This window comes from Bubalus kerabau, chromosome 12, assembly GCF_029407905.1.
Source record: "Bubalus kerabau isolate K-KA32 ecotype Philippines breed swamp buffalo chromosome 12, PCC_UOA_SB_1v2, whole genome shotgun sequence".
NCBI classification, from domain to species: domain Eukaryota; kingdom Metazoa; phylum Chordata; class Mammalia; order Artiodactyla; family Bovidae; genus Bubalus; species Bubalus kerabau.
Genome location: NC_073635.1, coordinates 12,908,793 through 12,931,309, shown reverse-complemented (window position 1 = coordinate 12,931,309; position 22,517 = coordinate 12,908,793). Strand labels below are relative to the sequence as shown.

Here is a 22,517-nt window from a genome sequence, read left to right as displayed (position 1 = left end):
CCTGCACTGACAGGCAGATTCTTCACCACTAGCGCCACCCTATCCCATGGATGGAGAAGCCTGGTAGGCTACAGTCCACAGGGTTGCAAAGAGTTGGCCACGACTGAGCGATCTCACTTCACTCACCTCAATGCCACCCTATGGGATGCATGAGCCCAAGGCAAAGGACTCTCTATTACTTTACTGTTAACATCTGGCTTTCTTGCCATCCCCCCACCCCACCTCAGCCCCACCCCACTGACCCCCTCCTTGTTGTAGCTTCTGTCTCTTGGTCATTGTACCCCTGTTCCTTCTGCCTAGGCTGCCTGCCCCCAAGAGGAAGGCTCATTCCCTCAAGGTCACCGTTCCGATGTCACCTTCTCAGGAAGACCTTCCTCTTCCTACCCTACCCACACTCCCATTCGTGTTTTTTTTCCCTCTTTAGCACGTCTCACCTTCTAATATGTTACGCATTTTACATACTTATAAGTTTCTAAGTTCTCCCAGGATTAAAATGTGAGCTCCACGAGGGCGGAAACCTTTGTCGATCTTGGTTCTGATTACTGCTCTATCGCTGGCATCTATGACAGTGCTGGAATAAATTACTTTCTAACATTTATTTATTTACTTCTGGCTGTGTCCAGCCTTAGTTGCTATGTACCGGCTTCTCTCTAGTTGAGGCATGTAGGCTCAGTTGCCCCATGGCATGCAGGGTCTTAGTTCTCAGAGCAGGGATAGAACCCTCATCCCCTGCATTGGAAGGCGGATTCTTAACCACTAGACCACTAAGGAAGTCCCTTTTTGAATAAACTGAGGGACAACAAAAGAGTAAAAAAGAGAAGGGGCACACTTAGATAGCAGCTTAGATGGCTGCTGTTGAAAATCTTCTCTTTCTAGTTCATAGGGGTTTATTTTACCACCATGCTCCACAAACCGGAGACAGTATATATTCATATATATATTTATATATATGTAAAATAACATAATTTTAAAGTCCTATATTCAGTTCAGTCGCTCAGTCATCTCCAACTCTTTGCAACCCTAAGAACTGCAGCACGCCAGGCCTCCCTGTCCATCACCAACTCCTGGAGTTTACTCAAACTCACGTCCATTGAGTCAGTAACGCCATCCAACCATCTCATCCTCTGTCATCTCCTTCTCCTCCTGCCTTCAATCTTTCCCAGCATCAGGGTCTTTTCTAATGAGTCAGTTCGCATCAGGTGGTCAAAGTATTGGAGCTTCAGCTTCAGCATCAGTCCTTCCAATGAATATTCAGGACTGATTTCCTTTAGGATTGACTAGTTTGATATCCTTGCAGTCCAAGGGACTCTTAAGAGTCTTCATCATCACAGTTCAAAAGCATCAATTCTTCAGCGCTCAGCTTTCTTTATAGTCCAACTCTCACAACCATACATGACTACTGGAAAAACCACAGCTTTGACTAGATGGATCTTTGTTGGCAAAGTAATGCCTCTGCTTTTCAATATGCTGTCTAGGTTTGTCATAGCTTTTCTTCCAAGGAGCAAGGGTCTTTTAATTTCATGGCTGCAGTCACCATCTGCAGTAATTTTGGAGCCCAAGAAAATAAAGTCTCTCACTGTTTCCATTGTTTCCCCATCTATTTGCCATGAAGTGATGGGACTGGATACCATGATCTTAGTTTTTTGAATGTTGAGTTTTAAGCCAGCTTCTTCACCTTCAACAAAAGGTTCTTTAGTTCCTCTTCGCTTTCTGCCATAAAGGTGGTGTCATCTGCATATCTGAGGTTATTGATATTTCTCCCGGCAATCTTGATTCCAGCTTGTGCTTCATCCAGCCTGGCATTTCGCATGATGTACTCTGCGTGTAAGTTAAATAAGCAGGGTGACAATATACAGCCTTGACGTACTCCTTTCCCAATTTGGAACCAGTCTCTTGTTCCACGTCAGGTTCTAACCATTGCTTCTTGACCTGCATACAGATTTCTCAGGAGGCAGGTCAGGTGGTTGGGTATTCCCATCTCTTTAAGAATTTTCCACAGTTTGTTGTGATCCACACAGTCAAAGTCTTTAGCATAAAGCCTCACTAAAAACACGAGTTTTGAAAGTACTACATGAGTTTATAAAAAGTACTATATGACTCTGTAAAAATAACCCCACTCAAAATGGTGTGCCTGCTCATGTACACATCCTGGAACTATTTCTTACCTAAATGGAAGAGTCAGATGGAGAAAACTGTACCCTATAAATGTCATGTTCATTCCTTAGCTAGTTAAAAATAAATTTTATTCATGTATTTTCCTCAATAGACCAAATGGAAAAGCACTTTATATAATTCATATTAGCACTATATCATGACCTTTTAAAACCAGCATCTCATCTTACAAAAGTGAAACTAACAGTTTTCTTTGAAAATCTATCTGAAGTGTTAGATACCTATAAGCATTTCTTATAAATGAGTCCTTCTAAAGCCATTTTCAAAGTGATTCCGTGATTTGGCTAATGGTAATTAAAATTAATAGAAATTTAAGCTGAAATATTTTATTTTGAAAGTCACTTTTCAAACATATACTGTTCAACATCTCACTAAAAACACAAGTTTTGAATGCAAAAAGGCATTGCTGCTGCTGCTAAGTCACTTCAGTCGTGTCCAATTCTGTGCGACCCATAGACAGCAGCCCACCAGGCTTCCCGTCCCTGGGATTCTCCAGGCAAGAACACTGGAGTGGGTTGCCATTTCCTTCTCCAGTGCATGAAAATGAAAAGTGAAAGTGAAGTCGCTCAGTCGTGTCCGACTCTAGCGACCCCATGGACTGCAGCCTACCAGGCTCCTCTGTCCATGGGATTTTCTAGGCAAAAGTACCGGAGTGGGGTGCCATTGCCTTCTCCGCAAAAAGGCATTAGGAAACCTAAAACATTGGTCAGAGATACATTCAGATTAAACAGATGAATAAAGAGCAGGGCAGGAAGGGAGAGGGTAACATAGGGGAAGGGAAGCAGGAGAGGTGAGCAGACACCCACATATTGAGTTGGCAAGAAGTTCGTTAGGGTTTTTCCATAACACTGTACAGAAAAACCCTAACGAACTTCTTGGCCAATCCAATACACCCATACTTGTATAGTATAGAAGTCAAGTTTCAAATCCAAGAAGCTTACTGGACTTAAAAGAAGACACTTGGAAGCCATCCACTATTTCCAAGTCCTGCTTTTGAGTTGCAATCCTGCAATTTACTTAGAAGATATTCCAACCTGCTGCTCTCAGTTTTTTCATTTGTAAAATTCAGATAGTTTTACGCAACTGTTGGATGAGATCATGTATATATTATAAAACTGCTCTATAAACAAACACTAAGGAGAAAGGGATCTTTACATTTCTGACATGAATGTCCCAAGCTTAAGAGCTAGACACGACTTCGTGACTGAACAACAAACATTAAATTACAATCTGGTGCTTAGACAAAGTCCTGGTATTCAACCTGCACAGTGAGAAGGTTAGAGATGCCTGCTCCACACATGATAAAGGTAATCATATTTCCTTGGAATGAAACAAGAGGCTTAGGTAACTAATAAGGGCCTACCATATAGCACAGGAAACTCTACTCAATACTCTGCAGTGATCTACATGGAAAAGAATCGTAAAAAGAGTGGATCTATGTATATGTACAACTGATTCATTTTGCTGCATTTTTTTATATTCCAATAAAAAAATAAATAAATAAATAAACCCCAAGAGGCTAACAAGTCTTCCAAATATCCTTCTAATAAAAAGCGGGGTGGGGGGAATATTGTCATTTATGTTACTTTGAAAAAAATAAGTGACAATCTATTGATAAAATAGAAACAATGTATATTGCATTTTAAATTAAGGTTATTATCAACAATGGATGTTGACCTTTTAAGCCACTTAACCAAATCAAAAATACAAATGTGTTTCAAATAACTAAATAGTTACAGAAAAAAACCACTCCATACCCAACAAAATCAAATTAATTTGTCAAGGGAAAACATAATGGACTAACATGTTACGGGTCTTTTTCAAAGGTCTATTTTTAGACATAAACCAAACTCTCTTTAATTAAAACCTTTGCCTATAAACATATTTCCTGAGCAAGTGAAGTCTAACAAATCCAATATGAGTGAAACCCTGTACCCTGGAAACAGAAAGGAGCCCCAAGTCATTTACAATAAAAGTTTCATACAACCTTTCATCACTCCCACCACAACAGCAAACATGCAGCCTTAAAGTGAAAGCTTTCTAAATTTAGATACCTTCAAATAATGCATCTTAAGTTGTATGTGAAGGTTGAATAAATTATTTATTAAGTCTCATCTTTAATAATGGGATATCATGTTTAACTTGTAATCAAAATGGAAAGAAAGTTGTTATACCATATATTACTGTACCAAGACTCAGAGTTTCCAATCTATATTTAGTTCACATTAAAATGGAAGCAAAGACGCAAACCAAGCTAAAAATAAAATGTTCTACAAAGATGAGATTTTTAAATGGATTGAGATCTAGCTTTATTCGGTCCCTTCAACGCTGATTGCATTTCACAGCACCTTAACTTTGCAATGCTATGCAAACCATTTTCCATCACCTAGAAAAGTAATCAGAAACTAAAGCCCACAAGAAAATCCATTGGCCATATACTTCCAGCACCTGATTGTACACAGCCCACAAGTTAAGAAGGTTTTTACATGTTTAAATGGCTTTAAAAAAAAAAAGAATATTTGTTAACACATGAAAATGTTATGAACTCAAATGTTAACATCCTTAAACTTTTATTGGAAGAGATGGTTAGATAGCATCACCGACTCAACGGGCATGAAATTGAGCAAACCACAGGAGACGGTGGAGGACCGCGGAACGTGGCGTGCTGCAAGCCATGGTGTGCAAAGAGCTGGACACAATTTAGTGACTGAGCAACACACATATAGACATATATCACATGACATCCACTTATAGGTATGTTCAAGTACTGCCTATAGATGCTTTTGCACTACAGCAGTAGAGTTGAGTAATTCTGACAGTCTATGGCCCACAAAGCTTTGAATATTTACTGCCTGACCCTTTATAGAAAAAGTTAGCTGACTTCTGCCTGCTGCTGCTGCTAAGTCGCTTCAGTCGTGTCCGACTCTGTGCGACCCCATAGACGGCAGCCCACCAAGCTTCCCGGTCCCTGGGATTCTCCAGGCAAGAACACTGGAGTGGGTTGCCATTTCCTTCTCCAATGCATGAAAGTGAAAAGTGAAATTGAAGTCACTCAGTCATGTCCGACTCTCAGCGACCCCATAGACTGCAGCCTACTAGGCTCCTCCGTCCATGGGATTTTCCAGGCAAGAGTACTGGAGTGGGGTGCCATTGACTTCTGCCTAGACGAATGTTAATTACTCTTATAATTCAAGATATCTTCCTGCTTATCACCTATCAAAATGTAAATATTCCTACTTGCCTTTCACATCATAGTGAGTTTCTGAACAATAAACTTGTTAATATTACTTTATTTATTACCAATCTGCCGGCCTTGTTTTCTGAGCAAGTAAAGCCTAACAAATCCAATATGAGTGAAACCCTGTACCCTGGAAACAGAAAGGAGCCCCGAGTCATAGTATGTTTCCCATAATATTTGGATCATCACCCAATTCAATGTTTCCATGTAGAACTGTGGCTAAGTCTTAAATAGTATTTTCTAATTTATTCTGTTTCTGTTTCAAATACTGGATATGAACCAGCAGAACCTACTAACGGGCTGCCATCTACAATTTGCAAAATACTGAGCAAGCTCCCTAATCTACTCTACAGAAGGTTTATGGTGAAAGATAATGTTTAATTGCACAAATTGCATCTCATAAAGCAGTGAAAAATACAAATCAATATTTCCGTATTGATCATGCCTTACCATAAAGACACGAGTTTATTTATACATCCTTCAAGTTAAAGTAAAACCAGGTTTTAACTGAAGAATGTGGTGGTTATTCTTTTAATGGGCAGAAAGAGATGCCCTAATACAGGTATAGTGTTGCAAAGTTCTGAATATCTTTCCAGTGTTTAGGTATGTTTTAGCTAAATTTAGAAACTCATTTATGGACATTAAAATTAACTGTAAGACATATAAATGTGGAAAAAATAAGTGGGAGCATAATAAAGCAAATTAGGAAGCATTTTTGACACATGAAGCTTCATGACCTTAGCCAAGATGAGTCAAAAAGTCTTTGAGTTGGTTCCTATCTGTTTTTACCATTTGGCTTATGACAGTTGAACAATTCTAGTCTATAATCCTGACCAAGGTTCCTCCAGCCATTAACTGCAAGATGAAAGACTACAGTATTGATGGGCCAACAAAAAGCAAACCAAGCGACCTTTATACTCATGTTCAAAATTAAGCTGTTCTGAGTTTGTATTAGTGCTGTTCCAGAACGCCTCATGCCCAGTAAACACCTGTGAAATTCTCTACAACAGTACATCTAAATGCAGAGTCAATCTAAATGCAGAATTCTCCTTGAGGCAAGATGAAGAATTTAGGGATAATAGTCCTGGGTCAAGAGAAAGGAAGAGATCTGATGAGTTCAGTTTCCCCAATCAGCAGTACTTAAACTTCTGTATACAAGTGATTTATTTCCTTTGAGGAGATCGAGGCAGCCATAAAATTATCTAGTGTTTAGCACCTGGGTAGCTAGATGAGACTACCTGAAATTCTATTTAGCTGATAGTTTGAGAATCACTGTGTGTATGTGTTAGCCACTCAGTCGTGTCCAACTCTTTGCAACCCCACGGACTGCAGCCCACCAGGCTCCTCTGTCCATGGGATTCTCCAGGCAAGAATAATGGAGTGGGTAGCCATTCCCTTCTTCATGGTATCTTCCTGATCCAGGGACTGAACCCAGGTCTCCTGCACTGCAGGCAAATTCTTTACCATCTGAGACACCATAGAAAGAAAAAAGGTGAAAAACAGAGAATGAGAAAAGTAGGAGAGGGATAGCAAGAACAAAGAAACAGAAGGAAAAAAATGGGAAATGAAAACAGGAACAGAGTACACAGTATGGGATTGAGGAGGATACTAAAACGTACATGCGGATTTTATTAGACCATACTAATTCAAAAGGCATGCCAGTCTATTTATTCTTTACCTAAAAAGTGTATAGTATCCACTGCAAAAAAGCTGAGATTGGTGCTGTCTTAAAATAGCCCATATTTCCTTTCATAGAGAGCTGGCTAATTAAGTGAAGACATAACACGCTAGATTAAACTATATGAGATTTCCCATACGGGATCATTTTTTTCCAGCTTTATTGAGGTCTAATTGACAAGTAAAATTGTATAAATACTTAAAGTACTTAATGTGGTGATTATTTGATAGACATATATATTGTGGAATGATCACCACAACTAAGTTAATTAATATATCCATTACCTCACAGCTACCATGTGTATACCTGTGTGTGTGTTGAGAATACCTTGCTATTCTCTTAGCAAATTTCAAATACACGATACAATTTTAGTAACCACAGTCACAATGCTGTACATTAAATCCCCAGAAGATATTCCTCTCAGAGTTGAAAGCGTGTACTTCTCCCCATTTTCCCCACCTCCCAGCCTGACTCTCTACCATTTTGACCTGCTGACGGTGCAGTTTCACTGAGCTCAATCTGATATAAAGGAATACTTTGCCATCATCAGAAAGAACAAAGTATCTGTAGACAAACATTAGAGAAATGATCTCCATATTACATCCCCAAACAAACAAGATGCACAACGTGTACAGAATGTTCTCATCAGTATTTGTAAAATACTACATATTTAAGTGTGGTGTGTGTGTGTATATACACACACACACACGTGTGTGTGTGTTAGTTGCTCAGCCCTGTCTGACTCTTTGTGATCCCGTGGACTGTAGCCTGCCAGGCTCCTCTGTCCATAGGATTCTCCAGACAAGAATACTGGAGTGGGTTGCCATTCCCTTCTCCAGGGGATCTTTCCAACTCAGGGATCAAACCCAAGTCTCCTGCATTGCAGGTGTATTCTTTACCATCTGAGACACCAGGGAAGCCCATCTATGTATACACATATATATTCTTTTATGTGCATAGAAATTTTCTAGAAATACACAACAAAGAAACTGTCAACAATTGCCTTTGAAACAGAGACTATGAGGTCTAGTGTGGGAGGGAGATGACTTTTCACTGGATACCGTTCCACCACTAAATATCCTCTCACACTGTCTGAATGTCTTACTATATGCACACCTTATTTTTTCAATTAAGAAAAGTCTGGACACTTTCCAAATGCCACAATTAAGGTTCTTCACTAACACTCAAATTATATAAAACATTAACCAACATTTACCACCAAAAAAAAAAAAAAAACTTAAAATAAGGTAATGACTTAAATTAGTGGTTATTTTTCACTCCAAAGCTAAACACCAATCGGCTTTATGATCCTAAGGATCTTAAAGGAAACTAAAAGAAGTAGTGTGTTTTAATGGTAATACCCCTATATATGAAGCATTACATGAACACACATAATGAACACACATAATGTATATACATAATCACTCAAGAAATAATGTTCAACTCATCTTTTCAACTCACTCTGCTGTAGGCCCTCTCTGTATGGGCACAAGTGCTTTCCAAAGAGAGAGCGTATATTAACATACACAAACATACGTAAGCATGTGGATATAGGCATGCAAATTATGTGTTCATGTGCCACATATTCCATTCCAGACTGCTATACACCATAACTGAAGACGCTATTAGTAACCACAACCTGTCAGATCTAGTGATCCCTTGGTTTATCTTCAGGATGTATGAGCTCCTACTGTCTAAAAAATGACCAAGCCGTGGGCTAGTCCCAGGGGCCTCCTCCTCCAGGCTCTCCCATCTCACACACCTGTGCAAGGGATCAATGGAGTATCCACCCTTTTCTAAAGATCTTCTCCCTCAACTTTTATCTGGATCATAACTGAAGACTGGAAACCAACAGTTGAATTTAGCGGTGCTCCTTCCCCCCACTGCTCTGCCTTCATCCCTGAGAATCAGAGATGTAACTGCTGAAATTTGTGGCAGATATGAACAGTCTGGACTGGGGGATAGAGCGGATAAGGAGGCCAAGGATCAGCAGTTTCAGCCAATTTAGGCCCTGATCGCTTGTGTCCATGTATGATAATGCTGATGAACCTGTATGCACTTGCATTAAGCGAGTATAAAAAACACAACTTCTGAAATTCAATACATAGGAACATTTCATTTAATGATCATTAATTATTCCTAATTATGCCAAAACATTAGTGTTAAATATTTTTGTTAAAAAGTTAAATGGGAAACCAACAATAAATATGCTTCTTGAATTGACTCTCAGTCTTGATATATATGCTTTTCCCCAAACCACAGAAAATATCAAATTTAAACAGTATAACTGTAGCTATCAACATCAGTTCAAGTATCTTTCAAATTTTAGTGGTACTCCCAACAAATTTGTTTTTTATTTCACTCAGTTCAAATTAGAGATGTCTCTAAATTTTCTTCCAAACAGTATAAATTTACTGGTCAATTTTGACGTAAGTATACATGGAATTTTAACTATTTCAGGTGAATATGTAAAAACACCACTTTACCTGTCATTTTGCTGATTATCAACACAGTTTTGTGAACCTTTTAAATTAAGATTTCAAATGTTAAAGGCACTGTTAGGCAAGTCCCTATTTTATTTAGCCTTAATCTTCTAAAAATACATTAAATGCCATACCCTTAATTTATCACAAAGTTTATTAAATTAGAAATGTCACTATTAAAAGCAGTTACAAGACGTGCACTTAAAAATGAAGCAGTCTTTGACTCTTCACTCAGTGAAGCTTGTTAACAGTTGTGTGTGTGCTTACACATATTTATTTTAGAAAGTAAGGAGGCAGGCAAGTGCAAACATAAATCCACAAGCATATAATAAAAGTTCTATTTTCATATGTGGCTCCATTAACCTTAGAAAACAAGTTCTCGTAAAAATAGGTATAGAATGAATTAACTTCTGCACATTTATTTTTAAAAAGCACACAAATCTAACGATTTTATTGGTTCCCTTTTCTAATTCTTCGTTAAAGTCGCCCAGTGATAACAGACTCTCAACGTTATAATTTCTAAAATATGACCCAAATTTAGAATATATAAGTAAAGTTTAAGTTGCAAGCATTTGAAATATATATATTATATAAAATCAAATTAAAACTCTCAACTTGAGCCCTCACAGGTCAGTAGCACTTGCTACAGAAAAAGTAACACAGCTTGCATATCTCTATATACGATGAAGCAGTTACTTTTCAGTATTAAAAATAACCAGGCGTGTGTTGCTAAGATCTGAGTACAGCACTTAGTGGAAACCTGGGACTCGAGGTTTGTGGTTTGTGCTGCGCAGAGTGCGAGCATCATTTACCAAAGGACAGCAAAGGGGCAGGCAGGGGTCACCTCCCCATCCTCCCGCTCTGGGAGGGTCAGGGAGAGACAGGCTGCTGCCCTCGGGAAGAGACGGTGGCGAAGGTCACAGCAGCTCTGGCTGGCCTGCCTGCACTTCTCTCCCTGTGCAAGGTGTCCGCAACCACTGCTCGGCAGGTAGGACCAAAAATAATAAAACACTCCTTTTTGGATCCCTGAGTGGTAACTCTAAACAGCGTTTCGGCATTTTCCCACGCTGCTTGGTTCCCCGTCTCTACCCTGGCTCCCCGGGAGCCCACCCTGAAGGCCCCAGCGTTGGGACCGGGAACAGCTCCCGCGGGTCCCGCCCCCGGCCCAGGCTCTGCCCTCACCTCTGCGCCCCAGGCTCCCAAGATACGTCGGCGCGCTCCCCGCCCCCGGGTTCAGGCCCAGGCCCCGCCCTCACCCCTGCTCCCCAGGCTCCCAGGCTCAGGCCCCGCCCCGATCTCAGGCCCCACCCCCGGGCTTAGGCCCCGCTCTCACCTCTGCTCCCCGCCCCCGAGCCCAGGCCCCGTCCTCGGACCCCGCCCTAACTCTCACCTCTGCTCCCCACCCTCCCAGGCCCAGGCCCCGCGCCCGGGCCCGGGCCCCGCCTTCACCTCTGCTCCCCACGCTCCCGGGCTCAGGCCCCGCCCCCAGACCCAGGCCACACCCTCACATCGGCTCCCCACGCTCCTGGGTCCAGGCCCCGCCCCCCGGCCCAGGCCCCGCCCTCACCTCCTCACGCTCCCGGGATCCGCCGGCGCGCTCCCCGCGCCCGGGCGCCCTCCGTCCCCTTCCCCGGCTGCCTCCTCCCGCCTTCCCCGTTGCTCTCGGCCCGCCTTACCTTGGTGCGGATCTGCCCCGAAGTGGACACTTTGCGGATCAGCTTCTGGGGTCCCTCCTGCTCCGCTTCGCTGTCTGACGAGTCGTCTCCGGGCCCCGCCGGGACAGTGGCGGGGGTGACTGCGGCGCCTGCCGCTCCTCCCGCCGCGCCCGGGGGGTGGTGTTGGCTGCCGGCCCCGGCCATCCTGTCCGACTCCTGCGGGAACACAGCCCCGCCCGGCGGGGGCGGCGGTCAGGGGCCGCGCTCTGCTCGAGCGGGGCCCGGAGCCCCGCGCCGCCGCCGCCATCTTCACCCCCCCAGCCGCCGCGCCGGGGAGGGGTCGCCCGGGAGCCCCCTGAACCCCGTGCCCTGCCGAGAGCCTCCGGGACCCCGCGCCCGGCTCCGGCAAGAGCAGCGGCCGCGGCGGGGCGCCGGGGGCGCGGACCCAGGCCCGCCTGGGACCCCAGCGCGCCGGGCCCGGAATAGCACCGGCGCGGGTAGCGGTGATGGGAGAGATGGACGGGTCAGAACTACGTCCCATGTCCCACGTCCCTGAGGGTCTGGGGTCCCCAGGGTGGGCCGCGGAGGGCGAGCGAGGCGCGAAATCTCCGCACCCCCATCCCCGCAGGCCCGGCCGGCGGCGATGCTTCCTCCCTCCCTCGGTTCCCGGGCAACCGTGGCAAGAACGGCCCCGGGAGCAGAAAGGGAACCTGGCTTCCTGCCGGCTCCCCTGGGTGCTCCCGCCACCCTCCCGAACCCAGGATCTCTGCAGAGACACTCGGGCCTCGCCGCACGGTCCCCGCGAGTACAAGTCCCCTGCGGCCCCGCGATGGACGGGCGCTGCCCCTTGGTGGGTCTCCGGATCCCCCAGCCCCTCTGTGATGAAGCGTACCTCTCCCGCCTCCGCCCGGAGGTCCGGGTCCCGTCGGCTCTCCTGACCGTGGCCTTCAGTTTCTGGCCCACCCCCACCCCCATCCGGCGCACACGGAAGAGAAGAGCATTTTCCGGGAGGCTCCACTCGGCTCGGAGAACTTTTTCGTTCGGAAAGAGCGATCCCTTGGGCTAACAGGAAACTGGCAAGGGCGTGGAGAGCGCGCAGAAACCAGCGAGTTACACGCAGCCCGAGACGACGGCGGGCAAGAGAAAGCTCTGAGCTCAAGCGCGAACCGGGGGGGCTGCCTAGAAGAAAACAATGCGCCGGAGCCGTGCGAACGCCGGAGCCCGAGCACGAAAACACTGGAAGGTCCTGGGAGAGAGCCACTCCCTAACCCGGACTAGAGCGGGAGGAAATGGGATCAACAGGCGGCAGCCACCGCTCTCAGCTCGTCCCCTGCGAGCTGGCGGAGCGGACGCTTGGGAAACGGCAGCCTCGCCTTGCCATGTGCAAGCCTGCTGTGGGAGGGCTTCGGGAAGAAGAGACTCAAGTGACAGGTTCCTCTTGTCATCCACAGAGAATTCCAGGCTGCTGTTAAGCTGTGTGTTTAAGTAGGGCAAAAAGTCCCTGCCACACCATGGAGTCTCTTCACACTTCAGGAAAGCATCCAGTCTCTTTAGCGTGTTCGCGCCCTTCAAACTCATTCGAATTTTTTTCAGTTGACATGACCTTTAAGGGTCCTCCAGACTAAGGGAGGGGGTGTTTTGCTTTGGGTTTTTTTTTTTGTTTTTTTTTTTAGTTTAAATCTTACTGTCAATAATTCGATGCTGTGGAAGAACTAACAGTTCCAAGAGATTTTCAGAAACAATCTACAATCCCCGTACCACTGTGTGGCCACTAGGTAGATTAAATTGATTGAAATGTAAAATGTGACGGTTAGTTCAAATGTGCAAAGACAGGAGATTGCGGCCAGGTTATTACTAACTGATAAAGGCTACTTCTTTGGGCTCTGTTGTCTTCTTTAGAAAGGGAAAGTAATTGGGCAGAATAAACTTTAAGAACACTTAAGCCTCCATAAAAATGCAAGTCTGTATCTACAGAGAACCTACCTCTGAGAAGGGAATTCTTTTAAAAGGACAAAAAAAAAAAAACAAAAAAAAACAATCAAAACAATGGCCTTTATTCTAACCCAACTGTTTGGTCACTGACAAATCCAGTGGTCTCACAAATCCAAAGAGCACCTAAGTCAATGGCCTTTTGAAAGAATAAACCTAATTCAGACCTTCTCTTTTAATGTCAAGAACCCGAGGCCCAAAGTCACAAGCAGGACCAAAGTCAAAATCATGTGTCTTATTCTAATGTTCTATTCACATTACCACATCACACAACAAAAGTTGGTTTATCCGTTATCATGTTTCTATTCACATTTAGGTTTAAAGTTTTATATAAGCAATGTTTTCCAAAATCCAGGCAGAGAGTGAAACAGAAGGGCAAGGTCCATTGTTTTATGTCCATGTCTATTCTGTGATCTTAAGAGGACTGAATACACTTCTCACTCTCATTCAAACATTGATAACTTACAAATATTAAATAAAAAAGTAAATATATATATATATATATATATCTCTTCACGTGCAAAAGCTGGCTATTAATACCTCAAAGTAAAGGTATTCATTACTTCATGAAAAATTAACCTCACAGTTACCCCTGCTCTTCAAAGACTCTTGTAAAAAGTTCTAAAATTTGGTTGTGACCCTGAACGTACAGCCAGTCTTCACCTGCCAATGTTAACTAAATGATCCCTGGTCTGCATTTTCCCTAGCACATACTTAGAGTGAACTGCTGTGTAAGCAAGTGAAGGAATGTCACATCATTTCCCACAAAAGGTAGCTCATGAAAGATGCTCTTTTCTCCAGTCATCTCTTCTGAGGAACTATAATCCCTAACTTAAAGTAGCTGACCCACTGGTATCTTCTCAGGTCTTATCTGTAAATTAGAAATTGACAGAAGGGATATTCAATCTGTACACTGTATACCTGCAATGCACTTCACTTCCCCTAAAAATATAATAGCAATGTCGAGAGCTCAATATGTACAACCATTTTAATGTAGCTCAAAATAGCAACTAAAACAAATTTCAAATATGTGGCATATTACATTATTTCTTTATAATATTTCCTCGAACTGTTCTCCAAACTGTTCACCAAAAATTGTTGGTGTTTTCAGATATTCAAATAATTTCTTAGATGCATCTTACATATTTATCTTATTATTATTACTCTGAAATCTTTGTTTTGAACATAATGTATCACAAACAAAGTATTATAAGCTCGGACATAAGCCACATAGACACTGCATTTAGAAAGAAGTGAAAATAGAAGCTACCACTAAATTACCTTTAGGTGTCTACTTAAAAGGGCTTTCCACCCCATAAAAAACAAAAAAAACTATTATACTAAAGATAAGTTACAGCCAGTTCTCATTCTGATACCAATCTTATAAATATTACCTATAGAGATATTTTGAATTATATTCTTATTGATCATACTTATAACAAGAGATTTGATATCCATTTGTAGCTTTTATTGATTAAATCCCATATGCTCTATGGTTTTACGTTAAATATTATGTCATAAACATGAAGTCTACATTAGATTCTGAAGAACCTAAGTACATAGGCACTTTAAAAACATGTTCTAAGACTCATGTTCCTAGTCAATTGGAGCCATGCAAAGAACACTGCAGGTTGAACAGGTACAGACCTGCTTTCATGCAAACTTTAAAACAGCTTCCATAATACACTACCTATTCCTATGGTTTTTCCAGTGGTCATGTATGGATGTGAGAGCTGGACTATAAAGAAAGCTGAGAGATGAAGAATTGATGCTTTTGAACTGTGGTGTTAGAAAAGACTCTTGAGAGTCCCTTGGACTTCAAGGAAATCCAACCAGTCCATCCTAAAGGAGATCAGTCCTGAATATTCATTGGAAGGACTGATGATGAAGCTGAAGCTCCAATACTTTGGCCACCTGATGCGAAGAGCTGACTCATTGGAAAAGACCCTGATGCTGGGAAAGATTGAGGGCAGGAGGAGAAGGGAACACAGGATGAGATGGTTGGATGGCATCACCGACTCGATGGACATGGGTTTGGATGGACTCTGGGAGTTGGTGATGGACAGGGAGGCTTGGCGTGCTGCGGTTCATGGGGTCGCAGAGTCGGACACAACTGAGCGACTGAACTGAACTGATTCCATGTTTAGAATGTAACACTGAAAGCTTCATTAAAATTCCCTTGTTATCTCAACGAAGAGGATTTTGAAATGACAGTAATCATGATATCAACTCCATGTACGTATGCCCATCCCTGCACCTAAGGCACACACCTTCGGTCATCTAGACTTCATACATAAATATAAACTCTCATTTATGTGTTGGCCATTTTTCCTTTGAAACTCTTCTCTCCCTAATTTTTCAGTGGTCTGAATAGCTTCATCAGAGCCAACTAGGTAACAATCATTTGGAAATAAAAATAAATTTTAATAAGTAAAGGGTACTCTAGCATCCCAGTACTGTTCAAGCACTACTCTGTAAATACCCTCATACTCTGCTAAGTTCTGGCAAGAATTCTATTTACTTTCTCACAGGCTATTATCTACAAGGACCACTTGGCTAAATATCTTCCTGAACCCACCTATTCCCACCACCGAAATATTTTTTAATTAATTGGAAATTCAGGTAATGCCTCTGTTTCCACTGATTTGATTACATTCTAAAGCTAGCATTAAAGGAAATACACAGACACCTGAATGCTAACATTTATCTTCTTGCAGGCCCAGTGCCCTCGATGGGGTAATGATAAGGTTAACAGTTTATTTAAGTACCCTCCCTTAATTAAATAACTTCATTTCATCTCCAAGTACAAAGACCATCCTGATGGCCAGCAGCTGCCTTGCTGCTCCAAGCACAAGTACATTTCAAGCTAGACAGGCTATTCTCTTTACTATTACTCAGCATCGATTCCCGACATTATGTTAACTCTTCTGTCTGAATGGTTCCATGTAGAATCATATCACGTTTTGGGACTTGGCAAAAAAGACCAGAGAAAGTATATCCTTACACATATGCTGTTATTTACAGTAAGAAACAATGCAGCATGATCTGTGTGCTGGGAATATTGCCTGTTCGTTCCTGAATATTCCTTTTTCATAAATGTAACTGAGTATACTTTTATGGTAAAGAAGTATTAAAGTAGCCTGTATTGGAATTCAGAAAAAAAAGAGATTTTAAATGACAGCAAAATGGAATCCAGGTCAAAGCAGATCTTTTAACCCAAGATCTCTGAGGGTCAACAGAATGGGCTATGGGAACTCTGATTCCCTTGAAATTTTATTAAATTTTTATATGTATGTTGCATGGCTACATCTTGGGGAGGAAGACAGTACATAGCTTTGATTAGATTCGTAAGGGATCACTGATCTGAGAAAAGTTTTTGTAGGGAAATCTGTCCTTCAATATAGATTAAGCTGACATTTTCCCAGTTAGCGCCCCACGTCTGAAATAACTGACATTTACATGCATTATTTCCCCTGTCATTTTTCTTGTCCACACTTTTCAGTAATTTGGATAACTTATCTTTTTTAAGAAATTAAATGAGAGTCCCCTTTATAAGTTCTTAGACTTCATGTCAGACATGGACAGCCACAGGGTTTCAAATAAAATCACTTTGTCCACAGGATCATTTTATGCCACATACACGAGATCTCTGATGATTTTCTTCTTTGAACTCTTTTCTTTTTACTCTAAAATAGTAAAATGTATGAAACAAGACATTCTGTCTACATAAGAACGAAGGCTCTGTGATGATTTAAGGATTTGTGCCTGTGCAGTCAACTGCTACATTTAACAGTCCTGGAACATAGTAGGTGCTGGATAAAAGACCTGTTGAGTACATAAAAAGGCCTGCAGCGTTTAAAGAAAATAAACCTCATTTTTTAAAGGAGAGTTCTGCAGACTGGACAAAGTGCCACAATTCACTCACATATTTCTGTTTGGGCTCTAGTTTTAAAGGCTAATAAATAAACATTTTCATTTTTGTCACTTGAAGTAAAGCAAAAATAAAAGTTTTCCTGCCAAAGTAGCTGTGGCATCAGCATCCTACAGTAAAATACAACCAGGCATTTTTCATTGTGATTGGTGTTGACTCCAGGTCTGCAAGTTCATAAAGGACTTCCCAGGGTAGCAAAGTTTAAAAGTAAAGAAGTTACAAAAACAGGTCACTAAATTTAGTTCTCAGGGATCTTTGACTTAAACTCCAAAACCGAACTGTATTTTGAATTTCAAGGATATTTTAATCCTCAGTAATACACACAATACACACAACAGAAGAAATATGAGCAGACGGGCAAGCTAATAACATGTTCAACTTTATGAAAGCAAAGACAGCTGCAGATACAGACTGATCAGGGTTGAAGGACACTGCCGAAAGGTCGGGAAACAGAAGGCAGAGAAACTTGGGCAAAGGAGCCGGTAGGGTACACATTGGAAAAGAAAAAAAACCAAACCCGGCACCTGACCTAGAAGCTCTCAACAGGCAGGGGGCCAGCCTGAGCAGATAATGCGGGAGTCCCTGGGAACACGGTAAACAGAACACCGGTGAGGCATTTCAAAGAGGCTCAAGAATATCAACCAGGACGAAATACCAAACATCGAGGCAGGGCGCAGAGAGCTAAAATTCGATGCCAGGGGGAAAGGCAGCCCACACAGGATTACAGAGCTCTGAGTGAGACGGGGATTTAGGGGGAGAAACACTGGAGGGCGGTGAGGTGGTTCTGACTGTCTGAGTTGCAAGAAAGAAGTTGAAAGAGTTTGAGAGAACGGATGCGAATACCCCCTCTCCCCCCGGGCTCCTGCTCGTTGCCGTCGCACATACCAGGCACATGTACTGGCTACTCGGGTCCCTAAAATCACCCAACCTCCGCGTTTTATGGGCGGCGAAAAACCTAGGCGAAATCAAGGTCAGCTTCCCGCTTCACCCCTGGCAAGCCCCCTTGACCCTCTAGAAAAGCCCGGGGCTTTAGCGGCGAGCCAGAGTCGGAGGCGTGGTTCCGGGCTTCAAGCCGCGAAGCGCCCGGCCAGCGCGGGTCCCCAGGAACCTGCGCGCCCAGGTGATGGGCCAGGGCGCGGTCTCGGGCGGGGGGAATGCGGATCTCCTCCGAGCCCTGCCCGCCGACCCATGGTCTGGATTTCTCCTTTCCTCCTCCCTACCCACCCTCTTCGCTCTAAAATCAAGTCCAAAAAAAAAAAAAAAAAAGAAAGAAAGTTGAGAAGTCGATGAAGCACGGAAATCGAACGGTGCTCCGAGGGCCGTGGTCCGCGCGGGTCGCCGGCGGCCCCCCTCGGGGAAAGCCTCGGCGGGCCGGACAAAGGGGCTCCGGGCTGCGCGCGAGGAGGAGCCGGGGCGGCGGAGGAAGCGCGGCCCCGGCTGGGAAGCAGCTGGGGACCTCATCCCGGGCCATTTCCTGAACGGAACCCGGCCCGGGCGGGAGGGGGGGGACGCGACAGAGAAGAAGTGGGAGGGGGCGGGCGCGGGCGCGGTACCCACCGGTTCCTCCCAGGTCGGGCTGCGGGCGCCCGGCGCGGGGCGCACGTGCCGCGGCTCCATCGCGCCGGCCCGCGCCCGCCGGCCGCCCGCGGAGTGCGGACCCGGGCCCCCCGCCGCCGCCGGGGCCGCTGGATGCGCCTCCCTCGCCGCGGTGCTCGCGGCCGCCGCCGCCCGGCTCCCAGCCACCGGCCCTCCCGCCGTCTCCGGCTTCCGCCGCGCTGCGCTCTCCCGCCCCCGCGCCGGGCCCTCCGTCCACCTCCCCCTCCTCCTTCTCCGCGGTCCAGCGCCGCGCGATCCGCTCCCAGCCGCCGCCGCCTCCCGCGCCTTCCTCCGCCCCCGGCTCCCTCCCCTTTTCCTCCCCGCTCCCCGCCCCGCCTCCTCCCCGCAGCCCCCTCCTCCCGGCGGGCGGCCCGGGGCGCACGTGACCCCCCTGGCCGGCCTTATAAGGCGCGGAACCGAAAGCGGCCGCCGGTTGGTGAGGGGCGCCGGGCGGCCGCGGGGACGCGAGCGGCCTCCCCCCCGGGACCGGGCGCCGAGCTGCCGCCGCGCGCGCGCGTGGGGAGAGCGGGGAGCGGTGGGGAAAGCCCGGCGCGTCCGGCCGATGCGCTGGCGATGGGAGCAGCAGCGACCGCGCGTCCCCGGAGCCGCCTCCAGCGCCCCTGTCCCCGCGTCTCCCTCTCCCGGTGCCCGCAGCCCGCGCCCGCCTCCCTCCCCACGCCGGCGGCCTGCGCGCGGGCACCTCCCCTCCTCCGGGCGCTGGGGCTTGAACTGAATCGCGCTGGACGGTAACCGACTTCGACAGAGCGAGGGAGATCATTGCATTCCAGAGCCGCTCTTGAACCAGCTGCGCCAGGGATGGTTTATGCTTTGTGACATTAAAAAGCCTTGCAGATGGGTTAGCATCTGCGAGAGGGGTTCAGCTTCAGGGAGTACTTTTTTTGTTTGTTTTTTTAATGCCTTTTTAGTGATTAACGGTTTCATGGAAAGAAACCCGGCTCCGGAGTGGGTCTGCCTTCCAGTTAGAGCACTGCCTTCAAATTATGGAAAGGGACTGGCTCGCAGTGAGCGCTCAATAAATGACATGTCGCCTGGTCCCAACCTTTGAAAACAACGTTTCAAACAGCGTTTCTGATCCTCTTATGGGCATCGGAGACAGTTTCAGTCTATTTCCAACCCGAGAATGGCTCTGTTGTTGTTCAGTCCCTGAGTCGTGTCTGACTCTTTGCCGACCCCCATGGACTGCAGGACGTCAGGTTCCTCTTTCCTCCACCATCATCTTTTGGAGTTTGCTCAGATTCACGTCCATTGAGTCCGAGCTGCTATCTAACCATCTCATCCTCCGCGCTCCCTTCTCTTTTTGCCTTCAGCCTTTCCCACCATCAGGGTCTTTTCCAATGAGTCGGGATGGCTTTTCACGTATTCCCTCTCCTGGACTTTCAGTCTCCTTCTATCAGCATCTTCCCAGGCCCTTCATCATGTAAAATATATACGCACGTTTTAAAAACAAACTGAAAATTTCAAAATACTTCCTTGATCCAGTCTGGATTCTCCAGTCCCCACCTCCTCACTGTCAAGCTTTTTGGGAGATAAATGCCTGTTTTTTATGATTCTTACAACCCTTTTTTCATCTACCACTCATTCTTTCCTGCAACCGATCTCCGTGCCCACTCTTCTTCCAAGGCGACCCTGACAAAGGTCACCTGTGCTTTCAAACTTCCCTGAACCATTGGGTCGTTTCCCTGCCCCCACCACCATTCGCTTCTTATTTAATGTATCTGCAATATTTGTCACTGGAGGCCAGACTTGACACGTCAGTTTCCTGTCCTCTAAACGTCTTACTTGAGCTTGGCCCCTTTTCATCTTTGACATGTTGGACTGCTAAAACAGTCTGTTTTTTTGGTCTGTTTGTAATGTTATCTGGTCTATCCAGTCCCATCCATGACTTCAACCATGTGCTAGCAACTCATAACCTGTCCAGCCTATCCCAGATCTCCAGTCTGTAAAGCCAATTTCTTATCAGAAATGTCTACCCAGACGTCCCACTGGCCCTCAGCTCAGCTTGACTAAAATGGAAGTTAACTTTCCTGCCAGTTGCCCCTTCTCCCTGGTCTCATTCCTAGTAAACATCTCCACAGTCCACCTCGTCAACCACAGGAGAAATCTGAAACTGTCCCAGTCTCCCCTTCTCTTCCCCCATCGCTCCCTTGGGAGACCATTCACTCCTGTCCAGCACCTTCCATCCATTTCACTGCTGATGCTGGGTTTGGGGTCCTTTCTTTCGAGCCCTTGAAACATTGCATTGTTTTCCTCATTAGTCTCACTGCTGCTAAGCTGCTCACACCTCTACCCCTGCCATCTCTCACCTTGTGGCTAAAATAAGCTGTCTAAAATACAAAACTGAGCAAGTCATTTCCTGGAGGAACACTTCAAATGCCTCCCCATTGTGTATAGGATGAAGTTCCAATATCTTAGCCAGCATCTGTTTCTCCAGTCTCATCAAACTTTCTGAGTTCCATGAATGCAGTTCCCTATCAGGCCACTTATTTTTCTGTTGTTGTTATATCTTCTTCTTGGATTGATTCCTTTTTATATATACATAAAATTGTATTTATTTGTTTTTAGCTGTGCCGGGTCTTCGTTGCTCCTCAGGCTTTTATCTCTGTTGCGGTGCACAGGCTTCTCATTGCAGTGGCCTCTCTTGTTGCGGAGCATCAGCTCTAGGACCCACGTGTTTCAGTATTGCGGCTCCCGGGCTCTAGAGCAGAGGTTCAATAGTTGTGGCACACGGGTCCCATTACTCCCTGGCATGTGGGATCTTCTTGGATCAGGAATCGAACCCGTGTCTACTGCATCGGCAGGAAGATTCTTTATCACTGAGCCACGAGGGAAGCTCCAGGCCACTTATTTTTATGCTGTGCCTTCTCATGGAACATCCTTCCTCTTACTCAGCCTGTGCAAATACCAATCAACCACAGAATCACCTTTCTTATGAAATTATTTTTGACTCTGTTGGCCCCTCTCTCTAGACAAAATGCATGCCCCCCCATAATGCTGTATAATATTTTATTAAACTCATTTTTACACATAATCTCTCTGATGACAAGTAATATGACTGACTCCCTCTTCCTAGTTCTGATGTATCAGAAGTGTTCAGTAAATGACAGATGAGTGAATTATATGATCCAATTTGAGTTACTATATTTTTATATCTATAGAGAATGTTCCCCATGTATTATCTCCCAATTCTGCAAATAATATGTTATTATCATCTTTTATAGAGAAAGAAACTGACATTAAAAAAGAATAAAGCAATTTGCCCAGGGTTCTACAGTATAAATGTCAAAGTCAGGACTCTAACCCCGTTTGCCTAGTTAAGTTCGCTAGGTGTTTATCTGTCCTTTGTTTTTCCACCTTAAATTCTATGTCATATGATACAATTATTTTTCTTTTTGTTAGTGATTACCTAGTATATGTCTTTTCATCTCTTCATTTTCAACCATCCTGAGTCATTATTTTTAAGTGTGTTTTTGTAAATAACACTTGACTTTAAAAAATTTTTAATTGGAGGATAATTGCTTTACAATATTGTGTTGGTTTCTGCCATAGATCAACACGAATCAGTCACAGGTATACCTGTCCCCTCCCTCTTGAACCTCCCTCCCACCTCCCTCCCCATCCCACCCCTCTAGGTTGTCACAGAGCACCTGATTTGAGCTCCGTGAGTCATACAGCTCATTTCCATTGGTCGTCTATTTTACATATGATCTTTTATGTTTCCACGCTGCTCTGTCAGCTCGTTCCCCCCTCTTTCCCC

General features: G+C 44.8%; 1 protein-coding gene across 2 annotated transcripts in view; it reads right to left on the bottom strand.

The window, feature by feature from the left end:
• Positions 1–18,908, bottom strand: part of DGKH (diacylglycerol kinase eta) — a 220,572-nt gene extending 201,664 nt beyond the window's left edge. Inside the window, exons 1-2 of one of the 2 annotated variants that reach the window (XM_055541973.1) lie at positions 18,704–18,908; positions 11,248–11,442 (exon numbers count right to left, since the gene is read on the bottom strand). In XM_055541973.1, coding sequence (XP_055397948.1) covers positions 11,248–11,442; positions 18,704–18,763 — 255 coding nt within the window. In that variant the 5' untranslated portion in view covers positions 18,764–18,908. The remainder of the gene's footprint in view (positions 1–11,247; positions 11,443–18,703) is intronic. The other variant, XM_055541974.1, reaches the window with a different exon arrangement.
• Between the last annotated feature and the right edge of the window lie 3,609 nt (positions 18,909–22,517).